Source organism: Lepidochelys kempii, chromosome 9, assembly GCF_965140265.1.
Source record: "Lepidochelys kempii isolate rLepKem1 chromosome 9, rLepKem1.hap2, whole genome shotgun sequence".
Classification (NCBI taxonomy): domain Eukaryota; kingdom Metazoa; phylum Chordata; order Testudines; family Cheloniidae; genus Lepidochelys; species Lepidochelys kempii.
The window spans coordinates 14,634,651-14,654,172 of record NC_133264.1 but is presented as its reverse complement, the minus strand read 5'-3'; the positions used below and the strand labels follow the sequence as shown (position 1 = coordinate 14,654,172).

The following is a 19,522-nucleotide window of genomic DNA, read 5'->3' as shown; positions in this document are numbered from 1 at the left end:
GCTGAGAGCAGAGAAGTGAAGGAGTGCCTTTCTCCCTAAAGGTTAGAGCTTTCCTCCCTTAACAACAAGCTGCATGCCCTCCAACAATATCAATATATTCCCAGTACAGTACTGGCTTTTGAAGTGCTGTGCTGGGTGAATTTTAAAGATGTATTTGGATTCTGCTATGTGGCCTGCAGGTCAATAGCTAAAATATCAACAAAGCTTTCCAGGGCTGCTGTTCCCTACGTTTTGTCTCTGCGACAGAGGAATGGGATGGAGTAGCAGAGGGCAAGGCAGCTCCCATGCTCTTTGAGCTATGCACACCATTGCAGGGAAGCTGTTCAGCTGGGGTTGATGTGAGTGAATGGGCCACCGGGCTAGCAGATCGTTCCCTTTAAACTCCTGGCCCACCGACCTATTGTATGTTCCTGTGGTGGGCCAGGCAAAGATGCTATCTAAGCAACACCCGCAGGCCCCCTTTACAGCTACTACAAAAGGCCTGGTTATTCAATGATTTTTGGATGCCCTCTGAGATAGCTAGATAATGAGGGTTTACCTGTAATTATTTGATTACATCAGCCCTTACATTCTCAGAGATCGTGCATTATAAACAGTACACAGGTTATAGAGGAAAACACATGCCTGGAAGGATGTGGTCTAAGTGGCAGATCTGGGCAGAACTTAATTCATGCCTAATAATGCTTTATTCTCAATTATAATTCATGGTTACTTTGTGAAAATATTATAGATCAATTTGATTTGCTCTGTAATGTGCAGTTATTTCTACATGGCTACTTTTCATGGGCAGCGGTTAACTCCAGTATCTAGGGCCTGGTTCTAGTCCCAGCTGTGCCACAGATCAACTACACAGCCACTGTAACAACTACTATAATTAATGGGGTTACTTGTGGAATATAGTGCCACCCACCATGAAGAAGGTTACCAGAATCTGGTCCCAAGAGATCATTGTTGTGCATATGGATCTCTCGTCATAGTCCAGGCCTATAGAACTAGTGTACTGCCTTAACTAAAGTTGATTCTTTTGAAGGAAGTATAGTTGGGTCCATGATGAGTAATGTCACAATGACTTGACAAACTTGTACTTTTATGCTAAATCCTGGGCCTGCCATGCTTGATTGCACTTCATGATTCTCCCCAGTATAGTAAAAATTAGGCCTTGCATGTCAATTTTTAAACTGGTTGTACTAAATTTATTTAGGTATTCTGGGCAGTTGGTAGCAGTGGGTATTGTCTGGCAACATAGCTTAAGGTTGGTGGTGACTTCATGACCTGGTGTCAAGCAGTGAAGCTTCCTCAGTAGCAACAGTATCCCTTTGTACATTCTTATGCTGTGAAAGCTTCACACACTTAAATCAGCCATTGCAGCATGAATATTGGAGACCTTTGAAAAAAGTGAAAGTATTTGAATATTGATAGATGACAGTGTGGCCAATTTCTTCTGCTGGGATTTGAATTGTGGACCTTTGAACTCCAAACTTGCAGTTCAACCACATAAGCTGAATAAGATCTTTTGGAAGCTTATAGAATAAAGAGAGTTCATATCCTTCTTACAATTCTAGAGGAACTTAACTGAGATTTGTAACAAGAGTTTAGTATGCCATCTAGATTCCAAATAGAATAAAGAAGAATATATTTGTAATGTAGACAATTTGGAGTTATGTCACATCTAGTATGTGCTATTTGAGTACCTTCAATACTATTTGCTGCCAATTAAAAGTCCAGTAATGGACCAGATTCATCCCTAGTGTAACTCCATGGGGTTTTGTCTGGCATAAATTTGACCCTTCAATTAAAGGCCCAATCGTGCCAACACTTTTGTGTGTGTGTGCTAAACTTTAAGCACATGAGTTGACCTGTTGACCCAAATCTTCGGAATGCAAATTGGTACAGCTCCATCAAATACAGTGGAGCTACACCAATTTTATATTAACTGAACATTTAGCCTGTTGACTTCAATGATTTTATTAAGATGCTTCAAGTTACGTATATGTATAAGTCTTTGCAGGATCTAGGCCCTAGTCATTACTCATGAACACAGAAAATTGTTTCATGCACTTTCAATTCAGCTGGCAGAGCAGCTGTGGAAGAATGAATTCATTATAGCGGAGTGTCATATCTGGAATATGAATATTTGTAAAACAAAGTGAATTATTAATGCAAGTTAAATGTTAAAAGCTGCATGGATTAAGGAGTGGGATTGTGATTGGTAAATGCTGTAAAACCAACTATTGTCGAAACAATAACTATATTTTATTGTTATCACTGAGATTTACTGTATAGAATGTGTAAAAACAGTATAAATAATGGTCATCTTGTTACAATGGGAAATCTATGAAATAAAAGTTATAGTTCAGAGACTGGCATTCCATCCTCAACCTTAGATTTTCTGGCATTGAGGTTTTGTATTTTAGCCTTATCCAGCCATGATTTTTGTTAATTGCCTTGATTTTTTTTTCTCCCTAGTTTCCTGTGTAGCCCCAATGTAATTTAAAGCTGCTCCCTCTTCCTCCCAATGAAATCCATATGGGAGGGGCAGCACTACTGCGACCTTATCCCAAGTGCCTATTCCACCCCCCTATGCCACTGGGAGTGAACCAAGCTCATAGACTCTAACCCTAATGGTTTTTATTACCCTGATATTTTTCCCTTTTGCATTGACATCTAGTATATGTGATGGAAGCCAATGTGGCTAAGAAGTTACAATAGGTATGTGTGATTTCCAGTACTCAAATGAGCCAGAAAGATTGATTGCCAGACTATCAGATTTTTTTCTTCATTCTTCCGGTCCGTTTTATGAACATTAGTATCGGGAATAAAAAAAGATTGATAGTTATCTAACTTATTACCAGAAAGCAGTGATCATGACTACGAAAATAAGATTTAATTGGAATTTTGACACATTTTGTAAGTGCTATCACAATCCATGGAATATTTATTAGGTGTTTCTGATGATAGAGACTGATCCTGCAGGTGCTTAGACACATGAGGAACTTAAATGGCATAAATAGTCCCAGCAAAATCCATGGGACTCGCATGCCCAGTGTTTGGGCCTTCATTTAAATACAGCGCATTGCCCATTAATGTAAACGTTGTGTTCTAAAAGTACTAGACTTGTTGGCTGGTGTGAGAGCATGCAGTGTGTTCCAGCCACATCTCCACAAAGTGACACATTTGGCTGCTGCACTGTGCTGGGAATAGAATATTTGCCACCCCTAAATAGAATGCTCTTCTGTATGTCTCACTAATGAGGAGACTGCTTGCTAAGCTATTCTGCATAAGCTTAATTATTTGCTAGGATAAAAGTGATTTTTGGTATTTTTTTTTAAATGGCTGCCTCCTATGTAAAGGAAAGCCTTGGATGGCCACAATGCCTGATATATACTTTCATTACAATCCGATAAGGATTTATAGTTGGCTCCATACAAAATATTCACAGCAATGTCATAAGCAAAATAAAATAAAATTGCATATTGCCAGTGTACCTGCTCTTGCAAAATTTATTCAGATGAGTAGCACCACTGTACCCATTTCTGATGTCACTTACACCCATATACATTTGGAATTTACTTACACTGATAAACAGAGATCAGGATCTAACCCATTGACTCAAGTGTGACTATTCATGAAAGTCGAGGTTGCAGGATTAGGTATCCCGTCCTAACTACTCAGCAGCATGTTGGTGTAAAGAAATATAGCGGTGGGTAGGTAAGCAGTGCCAAGATAGCCTGTTTGGTGATTGAAGAGTATGCAATTAAACAGGTAAGCTTTCACAGAAAGTGGGTTCCTTGTTGTGGGTGCAATTAGTAAATTAATTTTGTGCCTATTTTTTTTGTACCTGCAGGTGTAACTACAGTACTTGCTCACAAAAGCCTTAGCCTAGCTGAAAAAAGGTTCTATAAGGTTCATTAGAGGAGAATTAGGATCTGTGGAAATGAAGACAAAGAAACGTAGCTTCTGTAGAGACTAATGATGCCATAATCTTTTTTTTGTTTGTTTGTATGAACAGTTGAAATGCACACAATCATATGGTCCAATAGCAATTGCAGCGGTCAAAAATGGAACCCAGTTCCTTATCATACCTCATTTATATCTGAAGCCCTCTTCTGGACAGAACATTGGGAAATGGGCTTTTAAGCAGGATCAGGTTGTATCTATGAGAAGGGAGCTGAAAGGCTTGAGGAAAGCAGGAAGTGTGGATCTTAACAATTTTTTGTCTTTTGTGTTTTAGTATTTATTTTATTTCTGTGGTACATACAGAAAAGTACTTGCAGTCTAAAGAGAGAAAAGAAAACAGATGGGAGGAGCAACAATTATACAGTTAATTAGAAAATATGAATAAATAGGACATGTAAAATCTCATCTATTTACTCCTCAAGTGCACCAATGTCAGTAAGTTTCTCATAGGTAAGTCTTCAGTGGTTATTTTTGTGTGTAGAGGGCAGGAACTTTATGGATAAGTCCAGGAAGCTTCTTAATCGTTTTCAAGGAGCAGCGTGGAAGACAACACAGAAATGATTGTCTGAGAAGCTGATGAATGGGCATTTGAAGCTCACATCATTGGAGTAGGAGTGAATATGGGGCGGGGGACCTAAACTAAGACAAGAGTTGACAAGTAGGGAGAGTCAAGGTGGGTTTTGAAGGCAGTAATAAGTGCCAGACAGTGTTGCTGGTTTTTTATTAAAGTAATTACAGTAAACAGTCATATAAGACAGGTAGCTCACGAGAGCTTATGCTCAAATAAATTGGTTAGTCTCTAAGGTGCCACAAGTACTCCTTTTCTTTTTGCGAATACAGACTAACACGGGTGTTACTCTGAAACCAATGAAGAAAGGGGTTAGCAACTGGCAAAACCACGCTATACAGGTGTAGGTTCTAATAGCAGTGGTACCAATAATAAGTAGCTGAGGTCCATACCCAAGGTTGTACAGCCCACACTGAAGTCCATGCTGCCAGAGCTTCACTGCTGTTAGCACCCACGCTAGCTTGGGTATGCCAACACTTGCTGCAATCACACACCCCCACTGCAGTGTGGGCAGCAGTTAGGAGCCTAGCTCCAAGTTAGGGTCATTTGTGCCTCTGAAAATCTCCTCCCAAAGAAATTCTGGTTATGTTTCTCCCCCAGCTGCTTTTCATGGTTTTTTTTATTTTATTTTTATTTTTTTATATTAATAAAATTATTTTATACCACCATTCAGTAAATGACCATCATAATGGATCTTTCCAATTTTTCATAACACTTATGCAGGCAGCTGTCATAAAGACTTGTATGAATACGTAAACATATGTCTGATTTTAGAATTGCAAGCAATGAGTATAATGGAGTGTAAAGGTCTTAGGAGATTGATACTATCCCCAAATTAAATTTAAAAAAAATCATTAAACCTGAAAAGTACCAATGTTATTTAAAAAAAATAATCTGAATTTACTCTAGTTGGAATCCATGTCACCTAATGTTCTAAAATGACATCTGATCCAACAAAACCTTGGATATTATTTTATAGCCCCAAATGTTTAAAATGAACAAATACAGTTTTATTTCATAGATCTTTAAATGTCCAATCAAAACTTCTATGCTATTGATGAAGGCATAGTGGTAGATAGGAACTCACGTAAATTAAAGGTAAATATATCATAATATTGTAACAGGTATGGAGCAGTTAATGTGGAACCAGAACTAAATGTAGCCCATTGAATGAATCTTGGCAGTACCCATATTGTTCCATTGTTAAAACCACCTTCACCCATTTCAAGTTATGGGACAGACTATCTAAGCCAGGTACAATAGTCATCTAAATGAAGGTACTCAAACCCTATAGAGTTTTGTGATAAAATAAATCACTCCTGCATCAGCATTTTAAAGGTTTCAGTCTTTTTTCATAATTTAAGATACCTGCTCTGTGTGCCAATAGGTAACATTTATGGCATTAAAAAGATGCAGCAATGATAGTTACAACTTGGTCCAGAACAGTGAGCTGCTCTTTATATTTGAAGGCTATTTTATAAACATAATAAAAGGATTTTTTTTCTTAATGGATGCACAAGGGTTAGGTGGAATGAGTGAAAAAATAAGAGGAACTAGTGAGCATTCATCAAGGATATTAAGAGGCAAAAGTGGAACAACGGAATGAAAAAGCAGATATAAAGCCACTTATATAGAAAAATGTAGTAGTCTGGTGCCATAAGAAATAATTCTGGAAAGTTAAGAAGCTTTTCTTTTATGCTGCTCTGTCTCCCCTGTCTCGCTACCATTTAGTGAATTCTGTTTAATTAGCTTTTAGCACCTGCACGAAATATAAAATCAAAACCAATTATTTCCCCAATGGAAAAACCCCATAGAATCTAATAGTGAATAAATGGCTGTAGAAATTATTTTTGGCAAAGGTATAGATGAATAAACATAAACTTTCTATAAATATTTATTTGAACTTAACTAAGAATTAAGTCCCTGCTATACAATTCCAGAGCTTGTTTAAATTTTTTATTGAAGGGATATTCTTGACTGCTACAGTCTGTAGGATTTTTCCATAAGGATTTATTTTCTTGCTGCCTGAGTTGAACTCACATTGACTTCAGTGGGAGTTTTTCCTGTTTAAGGACTGCAGGTTTGAACCCTTATCTTATAAAGTTAACCTAGTAGGCAGACACAGCAATATTATTAATCAGTGGAGTCTATTATTCCTGAGAATAAAGAAATAGTCAACATTATTTACTATATTGGAATGAGAAGCAGTGCTGAAGCAAAGGAAAGCCAAGTCTATGCTACTCTACTACAGCTTTTGGTGTTTCAGAAGGCTTTCCTATTGTCTAGCCTCAGGTACTATGGTTATGGGGGCCTTATAAGTACCTAACATAGATATCCAAACAAAAAATTGCCACTGTTTCTTTAAGGTTACAGTGCCTTTCTTTTGGAATTTAATGGTTAGGACAGTCACATGACCAATAGTACTTAAACAAACCTTTCATCCAAGGACTACAGAGCATTTACAAACATTAATGATGCCTTGCAATACATCCTGAGAGGTAGGAAAGTACCGATCATCACAGAAGCCTCTCTACACTGTGATACCACGACCTAGGTTTCAACCACATCAGTGGCCTCAGGAAGTAGATCTCCCATGGCAGAAAGTATATCCAAAGAGGTAGGCATTTGTTGCTCTGAGGTGGCCATTGCCAAAGTGGATGCTGCAGCCAATAAGGTTTGCAGGAATGGGCCAGGTCATGCTAGAAATCAAACCTACTATCTATCTTGGAAGAATATCCAGGGGAGGGAGGGCAATGGTATGATTGAATTCTCCCCACCAGGAGGGGAGATTAGTTGAGCCTCTTATTTTAGACTTGATAGAATTTAAATGTAAATCTGGGATTCCTGGACTACACTGGAAGACAAACCATGTTAAACTATGCTAGCCTGAAGTGTGTTCAGTATCATTTGATTCCATTAACAGTGTGTTTCCCACTGTTATTGGGATCTGTGTGTATTGCATATGGCCATGTAGCAAGCTGACCAGCAAAGTGACCACCTACGTTTCAAAGAAACAAAAGACAACTTGTTGAAAAATAGAGGCTAAGCTTATTTGTAAGGGACATGTTTCGCTGTACTGTGTGTCATTTTGCAGCACAAGATCATAACTTTACATAACAGTGTTTGATTCTTTGTATGACTGCTGTTAAGATGTGGGATTATATTGATTTTAGACAAATATGAAACACAATGTACCATATGAGGGACATGCCTTATAATAAGGGATTAGTCATCTTTCAATTTGCAATTAAATATTTTCTGAGAAGGAGAACTTTCCCTCTACCCAATTTATTTACAGAAATACATGAGACATTTGTCTTTCCAGATGTCTCTAGGTTTGCCTGTCGGTCACTCCTTTTAACATAACGTCGTCAAGAAACCCTTAAAAAGAATACATATTTTTAACTGTAACATGTCATTCCTGGTTACTATATGCATATCTCTTAGAACTGGTAATAGTTCATTCTTCCCTGTATGCTTTACTGAAAACATACCTTTAAGTGAATGATCTTCTAGTTTCCTTGCTATACTTAGTGGTTTTGTCCTTTTTCGGGAGTATAGTAGTTATGGTGTGAGAATGATAGCAGCAAATCATTAGGGTGCTACCTGCATTTAGATAGGGTCACATTATGTAGATATCATATTTTGTAGCGATTATATTGAGGATTTCCATTAGCAGGAGCTATTGCATTCACCAAGGTTCTGAATTAAACAGAATGATTGCTTGCAGGTGTAATTGTAAAATTCTGTTGTTGAATTTATGATGTATAATTCCAGTGTTCTGTATTTAGAATGAGCTTGAAACTATTCTCCTGACTGATGCAGTAATTAAGGTATTCAGCTGTGGTTTTCAACTATGTGGTCCGGTTTCAAAATTCACAACTAAAATTTAATGGTACATCCTGGATTATTTATGTTGTCAAACATATGCACCTGGTTCAATACAAACAACATTTTCAGATTTTTTTTTGTTTAAGTGCACTAAGCAGAATTGTAGTGTTCTTTGTACAGATTACAGGCTTAATGTTGAATTACTAATATCCTGTAACATAACAGAAGTAGATGGAGCTTTTTAAAATACAAATGTTTTAACACTACTTCATTGTTCAATGTGCTTAAAGTTAATGCGTGCCTCTTGCCTACATGTACAATAGATATCGAGACACACGTTTCATCTTTATTCTTGTTTTTGTCTGTTTTATGCATGAGAAAGTTCTTGTTTTCTACTATGTGCATGGCTGCGTTTTTTAACTTGAGTCCTGTGTTTGTACTGATTGCTTTTTTTGCATGCAAATTACAGAATGTCATGGAAATTGGATAGCTCTGAAAAAAGGAAAGATAATACTGAGTTCCAACTGTCTTGTGTTTGTGCATAAGTGTGTGGAATACATGATATATGGAAATATTTTCATTACGGCCTTTGACTTTTCTTCTGCTGTATTTTTTATTACTTGCTAAGAGAGAAGGGCAATTTTTTTTCTGTTGCAAGAGATGATGAATCTCCTTACATGTTAATGGTACTTGTGTTGGCATGGAATATGGAATGGAATTATTAAACCTTAATTCCATTATTCTTAGTATTGATTGTAGGATGTTAGTTGCCCTGCCTATGCTGAGACTGGAATAGCCTCTGTTTTAAATGTTATTTTTGTATAGACTGTGTGACATCCTAGTCCCACTGAAGTCAATGGAAAATGTAGCTCCCATTGACTTAAGTAGGGCCTAGATTTCAGCTGTTGTTTCTAAAGCCCACTTCGGGACTTTCATATTTTTTAACAAATATATCAGCAGATGGTCAAAGAAAGGTTACAGGGAATTTTCAGTCCACAGCTGTATTTAAATTGGAATATAATCAATGAGTCGTCAACAACAACAACAAAAAAGCCAAATCCATTCTTGTCCTTTTTAAGCAGGAGCTAAAATTGTTGGACTCAGAAATTTGACTTCACTTGTCACAGAAAATTTTCTCTTCACTAATTGTCAAAATATTTATCAGCAACATTATTTCATCAAATATGAGAGCTAATTTGGTTTTAGTTTGTTATTGTCACCACCTGTTCAAATTTAAGAATGAAGGAGATAAGTATAGTTTCTGGTTATTTGTGGTGGGTATGCTTTTAGTAAACATTTCCTTTAATTCTTTATTTTTTTTAATGTAAAGTATCAGGCACTATTTGCCTCTCCTGCTAGACGTTTCTAATAGCCATACCCTATAGGAGAGATTTTGCTATATAGTTTAAAAAAATGAAACAAAAATGTGTGTGTTGAACCTCCCCACAAATGTTTTTCTTGAAACATCCTTGGGAATTTAATATTGACTATTTTTTTCCCTCAGTCTTGTGTATTCTTGAATTGTCTTTTTTTTTTCCTCCATTTTCTCCATTCTCAATCCTAGGTCCCCTTACAAAGAAACAGACAGATGATTTAGGTGATAATGACGGTGCTGAAGATGAAGGTATTTTTTTTTTTGCCGCCAAACTGATTTGCATGACAAGGATCCCTGAAAATCTTTTTATCCCCTCTTTTTTTTAACTTCTTGTCTTTTGAAGATTTTTTTTTATTCCCATTTTTGATGTGTTTTGTCTTCTTGCTTGTTGTTTTTATATATATACATATATATATATATTTAATTCTTTTAAAAGAAAGAATGTTGTTAAGTTTTACATTTTTATGCAAATGAGTAACAATATTTAAAGATGAGGGGTTTTGTTTTCTTGAAATGGACTTTTGATATGTTTCATCCCACCTTTTGACTGAATTTTGTCCATACTATTTGAACTAACACTTTTTTTTAAGTCTCTCTGTACACCTTTTTGCATGTTTTCTAACCCTCTGTATTTATATATTTCACCAAATACAAAGATGTTTCTTTTACCAACTTATCTCAGTTTGATAAACAGAGAAAATATTGTGTTTATAAAGAAAAAATGTTAGAAAACTCTTATAAAGTGTCTCTCAAGCAACTGAATTTGCAGTAGAAAAGCACAAAATCCCTTCCCTTCTACATTATCATGTCAAGAAATGTAAACTCAGATATACCTAATCTCACGCAGACAAGAGGCCTGGCACTAAAATTTTAGCCAGATTTTCAGCTGCAGTATATTGGCCTCATTCCATTGAATTCAGTGGAATTGAGCAGATCTTCACCAAGTGGATGCAGTCCATTATGTTTTTACTATTACAAAGATCTACAGTTGTCTGGGCTGGCGTTATTGAACACCTTAACAAACGCTAAACAGAAGAACTGCCTTTTCCTCACCCTCCAAAAAAGCCACCCAGGACGTCAACATATCAAACCACATGCCAACCTTACCCCCAGCTTTCCCCTGACAAATTCTGCAGTACAGTTATTTGTGGTCAGTGCAAACATCTGCAGAGGACTGAACATTTAGGGGCAGCAAAAAGCAAATATAAAAATAAGTTACACAAAAAACCCTATTCAGTTTGGGCTGGCCATGGCAAGGAGGGCTGTGCTGCATAATTCATAGAATAACAGAGTTGGAAGGGATCTCTGGAGGCCATCTAGTCCAACCCCCTGCCCAGAGCAGGACCAGTCCCAACTAAAATCATCCCAGACAGGGCTTTGTCAAGCCTGACCTTAAAAACTTCTAAAGAAGGGGATTCCACCACCTCCCTAGGTAACGCATTCCAGTGTTTCACCACCTTCCTAGTGAAAAAGTTTTTCCTAATATCCAACCTAAACCACCCCCACTGCAACTTGAGACCATTACTCCTTGTCCTGTCATCTGCTATCACTGAGAATAGTCTAGATCCATCCTCTTTGGATCCACCTTTCAGGTAGTTAAAAGCAGCTATCAAATGCCCCCTCATTCTTCTCTTCCATAGACTAAACAATCCCAGTTCCCTCAGCCTCTCCTCATAAGTCGTGTGTTCCAGACCCCTAATAATTTTTGTTGCCCTTCACTGGACTCTCTCCAATTTCTCCACAACCTCCTTGTAGTGTGGGGCCCAAAACTGGACACAGTACTCCAGATGAGGCCTCACCAATGTCAAATAGAGGGGAACGATCACGTCCCTAGATCTGCTTAATTATGTGGGAGGGACCGTAATTGTACGGTCCCTCCCACATAATTAAGTATAATGTGTTGCAAAGAGCACAGGACCTTGCCTATGTTTCTTTAGAGGCTCAATGAGCACTTACCAAGAGCCTGGATCATAGCCACCTGGTTTAAGGGACTGGACAGTACTCCCTATGAAGTCAGTCTCTCACTTTAATTAGCAGCAGATTTCAATATAAAACAGTATTAGATAATCCCCAGTCCCATGTATTACTACTACAGCATCAGCATTCCCAATCATTGCCAGCCCAGGGACAAAGGAGCCTGGGATTAGTAATCAGATTTGGGTCTTCTGTATGTGCTACAACCATTAGGCCAGCCTTAATGAGATCATTTTTCATTTTTGTTTCCAGAAGACCCAAAGGCACTAGTGCACATTACAGGCTAATGATCTGCAAATTTGCAGTTTAAAAAACGAAGGTGTTTTCAAGTCCTGGGTAAAATGTGTGCAAAATCAGAAGTTATGTAAACTTCTTTGCTTTCCCATTTTGTTTACATTCTTGCAACTGTATAGCCTTTGTGTCTTAACAGGCCAGCATCTGTCTCACACGAGCTGTACTAAAAGTCTTGCCTTGTCTACACTTGGACATTTTCTTGCCTGTTTTTGAACAACTAGGTAGCTGCACTTGTGTTACCACTGAGCTACCTCAACAGCTGTGCATGACGTTGTAAAAACACCTGTGATCCATGTAGCATCAGTGAATCTGAACCTTTGCTGACAAATGGGTGAGAATCTAGTGTAGTTACAACATTAAACTAAAAAGAAAAGGAGCACTAGTGGTACCTTAGAGACTAACCAATTTATTAATGCTCAAATAAATTGGTTAGTCTCTAAGGTGCTACAAGTACTCCTTTTCTTTTTGCGAAACAGACTAACACGGCTGTTACTCTGAAACCAAACATTAAACTAAGGGTTTCTTAGGCAGTGAATAAACTAGCATCCCAGATCTGGAAACCTGGTTTGGGTTAAAAATGTAAAGGATTTGAATGTTTTCATCCTAGTCCCCTATTTTTGTTTAGTTCATAAATTAATTTAGTTTAATTTGGATTTATTCTAAAAAGTACCTATCCTTTAGGCACTTCTGGTAAAATACATTATAATAATTATTAGTAATATCCTCAGCTGGAATTGTGGCCCAGAGTACTAGGTGCTGTACAAACGTATGAAAACTCGGTCACCAATGGACTCTTCTCATCCATCAGAAATCCCATACACTCTGTAACTCACCTATGTTTCTGTCTCACTTCATCACCATGGTATCAGAGTAGCTCAAAATCTTTACTGTATTTATCCTCACAACCTCCCTGGTAGAAAAGTGTCTTGCCCATTTTACAGATGGGGAACTACGGCATGGAGAAGCTAAGTGATTTGCCTGAGGTGACACAGGAAGTCTATGGGGGAGCAGGGAATGGAATCCAGGACTCCAAAGCTAGCCCTTCTCCACCACTTTCTCCAAAGTCTGGGAGAAGAGAGAGACATTGCATCCTGTTCTGAAAATCAACAGACTGAAGCTCTATTGTACCAAGAAGGGAAGTGAATTCAAGGACTGTGTATTTCTGGTGAAGAGCCCTCGACCAGCCCCTAATGTTTTAAAAGTAAGCTAGGGGACTGCTAACTCAACTCTCTCAGCTGATCTCTGTTGCCATGGCAGCCCAAGAAGATAGGCAGTCTCTTGGGTAGCTATGACTCAAACCATATGACTTTAGAGAACAGTATATAGTAGTACACATTTGTCTATATCACAAAACAACCACATGCTTCAGCATAATTACAGTCCCAGCCAGGCTGGAAAAGCATAAATGTTGCAATTTAGGATGGAGATTTTTTTGACTGATACACACAGACAGCACAGTGCCTGCTCACACTGTCATATTAGTTTCTCATTCCATGAGCATCAAAATTTCAGAGTTAAAACTTCATTTGCATGTTAAATTTTTCAGTGAATATTTTCCCCCTCTGAGAACTTCTGTTCAACCTACATTTAATTTTTACAATGATGTTGCTAACACTTCAAAATATAGGTAGTAAAAATTCTGACAGCCTTTTAACGTAAGCAGCTCTATTGGGTTCCATTATAATTCTATCCCTGCCAACCATTGGTAGTATGGTGAAGGTTCTGTCAGTTTCTGCGGTACTTTCATCTTTGAGTCGTTTATAAATTACTGACTTGGTTGCAGAGTCCCTCTCTAATTAGAACCTTATATTGCTGCTTACCTATTAAAGACCTATCAGAATTACAACTCTTGCATTTCATACTACTTTGTATCTCTTACATCTATACAGTGCTACATTTATACAGTGCATACAAGAAGGATATCAAAGCAATTTGAAAATCAGCAATTGCTATATAGGGATCACTTCATCCAGCACTTAAATGCAGCCACCTCTCAGGTGAAATGCACCCAGCAGCTTAACAGCGTACAGCGAAACGACCCAAAAGCTTAAGATAGGAGCTGAAGAAGAATACTACATTCAACTAAAATTTGAGGTGGTATTTAGGCTGAATGTAATTAGAGGAGGTGGAATTTTGCCAGAACATTAGGATTAGGATTAAACACTCCCACTCTTAAGAAAAGTGCAATAGGTTCTTTAATGATCACAAGCTGTCAGGCCTTCAATTTGACAACTCATCTAAAAGATGTGATTATTTTTAATGGAAGTTTGCATACTGAGATTTTCAGTGGCTTACACTATTAAAATAACTATAGATGTATTTAGCGTCTCATAGATCTGAACTCAAAGTAAAATGGCTTCAAAGAAGATTTTAAACTGTGAAAATAGTTTCATTGACTAGTGCCATGTTCCCATTATGCGAAATTTGTTAGAAAAAGATTTTGGAATAGCTAAAACAGTACATATGTAGAATCTTGCTAAGTAAGAAGTACATGGATTCCTGAGCAGCTAGTTTGCTTGTAAAATCTTCGTAACAGTTTTCAACAATAACATGTTCACAACCCAAATGGACCTGAGATGGTAAATAAGTCACACACCTCTATAGTGTCAAAGTGAGACTTTTAAAAGGACCCTTGGAACAAATGAAACTTTATGAACTTTATTTTTGAAATTAGTTATTTGTTCTTTATGCATTACTGTAGTGCTCCAAAACCCCATTCAGAATTGATGCTCCAGTGTGCACTCTGGAAACACAGAATAAGACAGCCTCTTCCATGAATGATTTAATCTAATTAAGAGCAGAGATAACAAGTGGTTGTAACAAACATTAAGAAGGAATGGGAGTTGGAGAATGATGGAAACCATAATAAGAGCATGTAATTACATAGGCCATATAAATAAGATAAATATCAGACGTACCCACTCCAGTCTACTTAGACATTATCAGCTGGCAATTTAAGACCAAATAAATCATGGTATCAAGGCAAAACACAGGTATGAATAAAAGATGAAGGGAGTGAGATGCCTGAAGTCAGGGAGGATTTTGAATGGAGATGTCCCATAGACATTTCTTTTGAAAATGTTCACACTTCTTGTCAGAAACTCCAAACTCCTGGTAGAAATACCAAACTTGTGACCTGATTCTGCAGGCCTTATTCACACTGAGACTACTCACATGAGTAACTATGACTCAGCATGAGAAAGGGTTACGGAGCAGGCCCTTAGTGGCCAAATCCACCACTGGTGACTTTAACAGAGTACGCTGTGGATAAACCCATTCCCTGAGTCACTCAGAATCAAATTCTGATTTCACGAAAGCTGCAAAGGTATACCTGAATGTAGAATTTGGACCTCTGTCTAGACACTGCAGTGTGTTAAAGTGAAGATATTCTAATGTCCATGAAGTTTACTGACCACACTGCAATACTCTGGTACAATGGGTTGATATTGGCTCAGAGGTTAGAGATGGAAAACACCTGTCAGGTCATTTAGATGGGATTTTCAAAAGTAGCTGAGGGAGTTAAGTGCCCAAATCTTATTTGATTTCAGTGGGAGTTGGGCACCTAACTCCAATCCAAAACTTTTGAAAATCCCACCCTTAATCCTTCTTCATACCAATACAGATTTATCCTTACACAATATTTTTAGTACTTTGTCCACTCTCATTTTTAAAGGTCTCAAACAATGGAGCTTACACCAGTTCCTTGGCCACATATTTCAAGGTCTAATGGAACTCATTAAGAAGTGATTCTTCCTACAGCCTACATTGCTGCTTTCTGAATTTCATACCAGTTCAATTATTAACTTCTAGTTCCTAATATTCTCTTGTCCCACTTAAACAACTCCCATCTATCCCTAATGTTTACACCTCTCAAAAACACCCAGATGTGGATAAAGTACCCAAATCCTGTTCAGGCAAAGTTCCCACTGACTTCACATGAAATGCAATATTGGACCTCAAAATTAAACAGTCTCTAGTCTGTTTTAAATTACAATTCATAGTAAGGACCTGATTCTGCATTCTAATCTGCTGGCACATACTCTGCACATGTGCAGATTCCCATTAACTAACTTGTCTCCTGATATAGGATTAGAGCCTTAGTATGTATTTCATCTGCGGATCTCGAGTTTGCTCTCAGGTGAGCTTGATAAAAGTGTGGCTCGGTCTTGTTCACTGTTAAACTTCCCTTTCGGAGAGTGAGTCACACACAACCACCACCTTTAGTTTCTAGAAGAAGTGGTTACCCTTAAGTCAAGGTTGAGATCTTTGACAAAGCAGTGTGGAGAAAATTTATATTGCATCTAGTCTTATCTGATGGTGGCATATAGATAAATGGAGAGTAATTTGCAGTGCTTGCCTGTTCTTAACCTTTTCAAGCATAATATTTACAGGGAAATCACAGAAAGGCATAATGTCGGCTGAATTTATCAGAGAATCCTTTCTTTAGACCTTGAACTTTGCTTTGCTCATGAATGTATAGTTCATCGTTTGTTTCCGATAAAAGCCACCCATTCTTCTCTAAATACCCCAATATTATTTTCCACATAAACAGAACAATACTACCAAGATTTCATTACTGTTCACAGTTGGTGCCTTCTAATTCTATGTAATTTTAATTAAAGAAGAATTTGAAACAATCTCCTCCTGTGTTACCTCCAAGTCTACAATTAACAGTGTACAGTTTCTGCTGTGAACAGTCATTTAGTGATTTCAGATTAATAATTTATCATTGCTTCCTCAGTTGTATCCAGGCTAGAAAAATAGAAAGCAAAAGCTGTGTGTAAACAGCCATTTGAAATAAATGCTTTAATGAATCTGAAAGGACTTTGCTCTACCCCTGTTTGAAACCTAAGCATGTAATTCCATTGGACAGAAAAAGATATGTGCCCTCTTAACTTTAAACTCTGAGAGTAGTACATTGGAAAGTATTTATTGTGTGCTTCGGTGAAGGGCAGGTTATTTCATGGGCCACCTCTTACCATCCTTTTGGTTTTGAAATAAGTGATTATTCTAGAACTTGCAGTATAGAAAAGCCCATTTCTGGAGTTTGAGCACTGACTTTTTTTTCAAAACAAACAACACAAAAATTAAACAATAGCTGCCCTTATAGAAACAGAAACATCTGTGTTGACCATTGTCACTGAATACAGATGAAGGAGCTCCTGTGTTTGAACAGCCTGATCTCATCATTGTCCTTGCCATACTTGGGATGTGATTCCAGATAAAAATATGAAGAATTTTATTGAAGGCTGCTTCATTGAGTGTGCCTAAAATTAAAGGAATAACTCATAAATCTAAGAGCCTTTTCCACACTGATATTAAACAGAGCATGGATGGGAGAAAACATGAATATTGTTGTAATGAACACGGTTATCTTTCATAGAGAAAGCAAATTTTATGCCAGGACATTGAGAGAACTCCCTTTTCTTACTCTGGTATTTTAAATATCCTCTTCAGTCTGCTAATTTTCATAATCTCTTCGGAGACATGTTAGAATGCAACGTTGTGTGCTTTCTTGGGCAATGGAAAATGACAAGCTAGTAGCAGATCAGATCAAAATATCATTAATCCAAACATGTATCAATAACAATTTAATTATAAACTTTTACGTCACTTTATTTCTTCCATTTCTGATAAAGTGATGGTTAATCAAGTTTAAACAGTTAAGGGGCAAATCTGGCATTTATTAAAAATCCTCCACAGAAGCTCAGCATGGCTATCGGACCCACTAAGAAGAATCTTTAAAATGAAATTTGTAATTCAACAAATAGTTGAAGTAATATGACTTCATAATAGCCAATAGCTATTAATAGAATAGCCAGTAGCGTGACTTCATAATGAATGTTTAATGCTGAATTTGTCGGATGGACTTCCCCCACAATGGACCATGGAGGAAAATTTTTTGACTCTACTTCAGAGATCCAAATTTGTACTTAAGTGCACACACAAGTTTACAAATCACACTTCATTCCGGTTTTGGCTTGTTATTGTTATAGGTTCCATCTAATATTAGTATAAATGAATGTTTAGAGAGTTACAAAATTTTCCCCGTTTCCCCAATTTATTTACTTTGTGAATATGCAGCATATTGTATATAGTCAATTTCAGTGTTTCCCCATACAGTCATAGTGGTGTATATGCAGTATAGTTGTGGCTCTGTCTGTCCCAGAATATTAGAGAGACGGGGTGGGCAAGGTAATATCTTCTGTTGGACCAACTACTGTTCATAAGAGAACTCTGTAAGGCTCGAAAGCTTTGTCTCTCACTAACAGAAGTTGGTCCAGTACAAGATACCTCACCTTATCTCTCTAATAGTTGTGTGTAGGCAGTGAGTTTCCCCATTATCACCTACAGCAGCAGAGGAGAGGACAGCTTTTTATTTTCTTTCTTTCTCTTCTCACCTCCCCCTGCCAAGGAAAATCTGATTATAAAACCAAAGAAATTACCATTTGGAAATTGGCAAGACTTGAAATGAAGTGTCTTCTGAAACATAAAGGCCAATATTTTCAAAAAGAGATGCCTGAAGTTCCATACCAATTCAGTACTTTTGAAAATTAGGCCACTTATTTAGATACTCAGGTATGTATTTAGGAAACTCAGGTATTTAGGAAACTAATTTCATGCAACTCTGTTTGAAAATCTTGGCCAATCTATACTTTCTTTTTCTCAATTATGTATCCTCTTATCCTTATCCTTCTGGCTTTCCCTGGCACAACGTAGTATCAATTTGAGGTCTAAAGCATGCAAACTGTTTTCCCCAGCAACAGCAGAATAACTCTGACACCGAAAACTTCATGCATGTTCACAACTCCTTTTATAAGTTAGTTCTCTTATCTTGTTAGAAACCAGCAAATAATACGTGACTTCACCTACTTAGATATGGGGTCAGATCCAATTCATCTTAATAACAAGCTACGTATGTTAGTATGTGCACAAAACTGTAGGGTGGGATTTTCAGAAGAGTTCAGCTTTGGCTTAACTCTGCCCCTACTTAAGTCAGTGGACGGTTTACCATCAACTTCCATGGGGGCAGAATTAGGCCAAATGAGTGGTGTTGAAAATTTCACCTGTTTAAATAAACTCAGTGACCAAATTATATGTTTTCATACGTTTCTTGGTTTATTAGTCTGTTCAAAGCATGAAGTGTGGAAACAAACACTTGTGCCCTCTCCCAGCCCAGTAATTAATACATGTTGCTTGAGAGACATATGCTGAAAAAGAAAAATAACCTCACTAAGAAACATTATTGCATGTATCTTTTTTTGCCACTTTCTTGGGATAAAATGTTTCTCAATATTTTTTCCAGACATTCGGGACAGTGGGGGACCTAAGCCAGTGATGGTGTATATTCATGGAGGGTCCTACATGGAAGGCACTGGAAATTTATATGATGGCAGTGTTCTGGCAAGTTATGGCAATGTGATAGTCATCACAGTCAACTATCGCCTTGGGGTACTTGGTAAGCAGCTTTTGGATTTCAATTAATCCCTGCTATCTGCATTGCACTTCATATTATTCATGAG

General features: G+C 37.5%; 1 protein-coding gene across 8 annotated transcripts in view; it reads left to right on the top strand.

The window, feature by feature from the left end:
* NLGN1 (neuroligin 1) overlaps positions 1-19,522 on the top strand; it is a 459,420-nt gene that overhangs the window by 162,319 nt on the left and 277,579 nt on the right. For 6 of the 8 annotated variants that reach the window (XM_073359359.1, XM_073359360.1, XM_073359356.1 and 3 more), the window contains 2 exons: positions 9,921-9,980; positions 19,306-19,458. In XM_073359359.1, the coding sequence (XP_073215460.1) occupies positions 9,921-9,980; positions 19,306-19,458 (213 nt within the window). The remainder of the gene's footprint in view (positions 1-9,920; positions 9,981-19,305; positions 19,459-19,522) is intronic. The other 2 variants (XM_073359362.1, XM_073359363.1) reach the window with 1 other exon arrangement.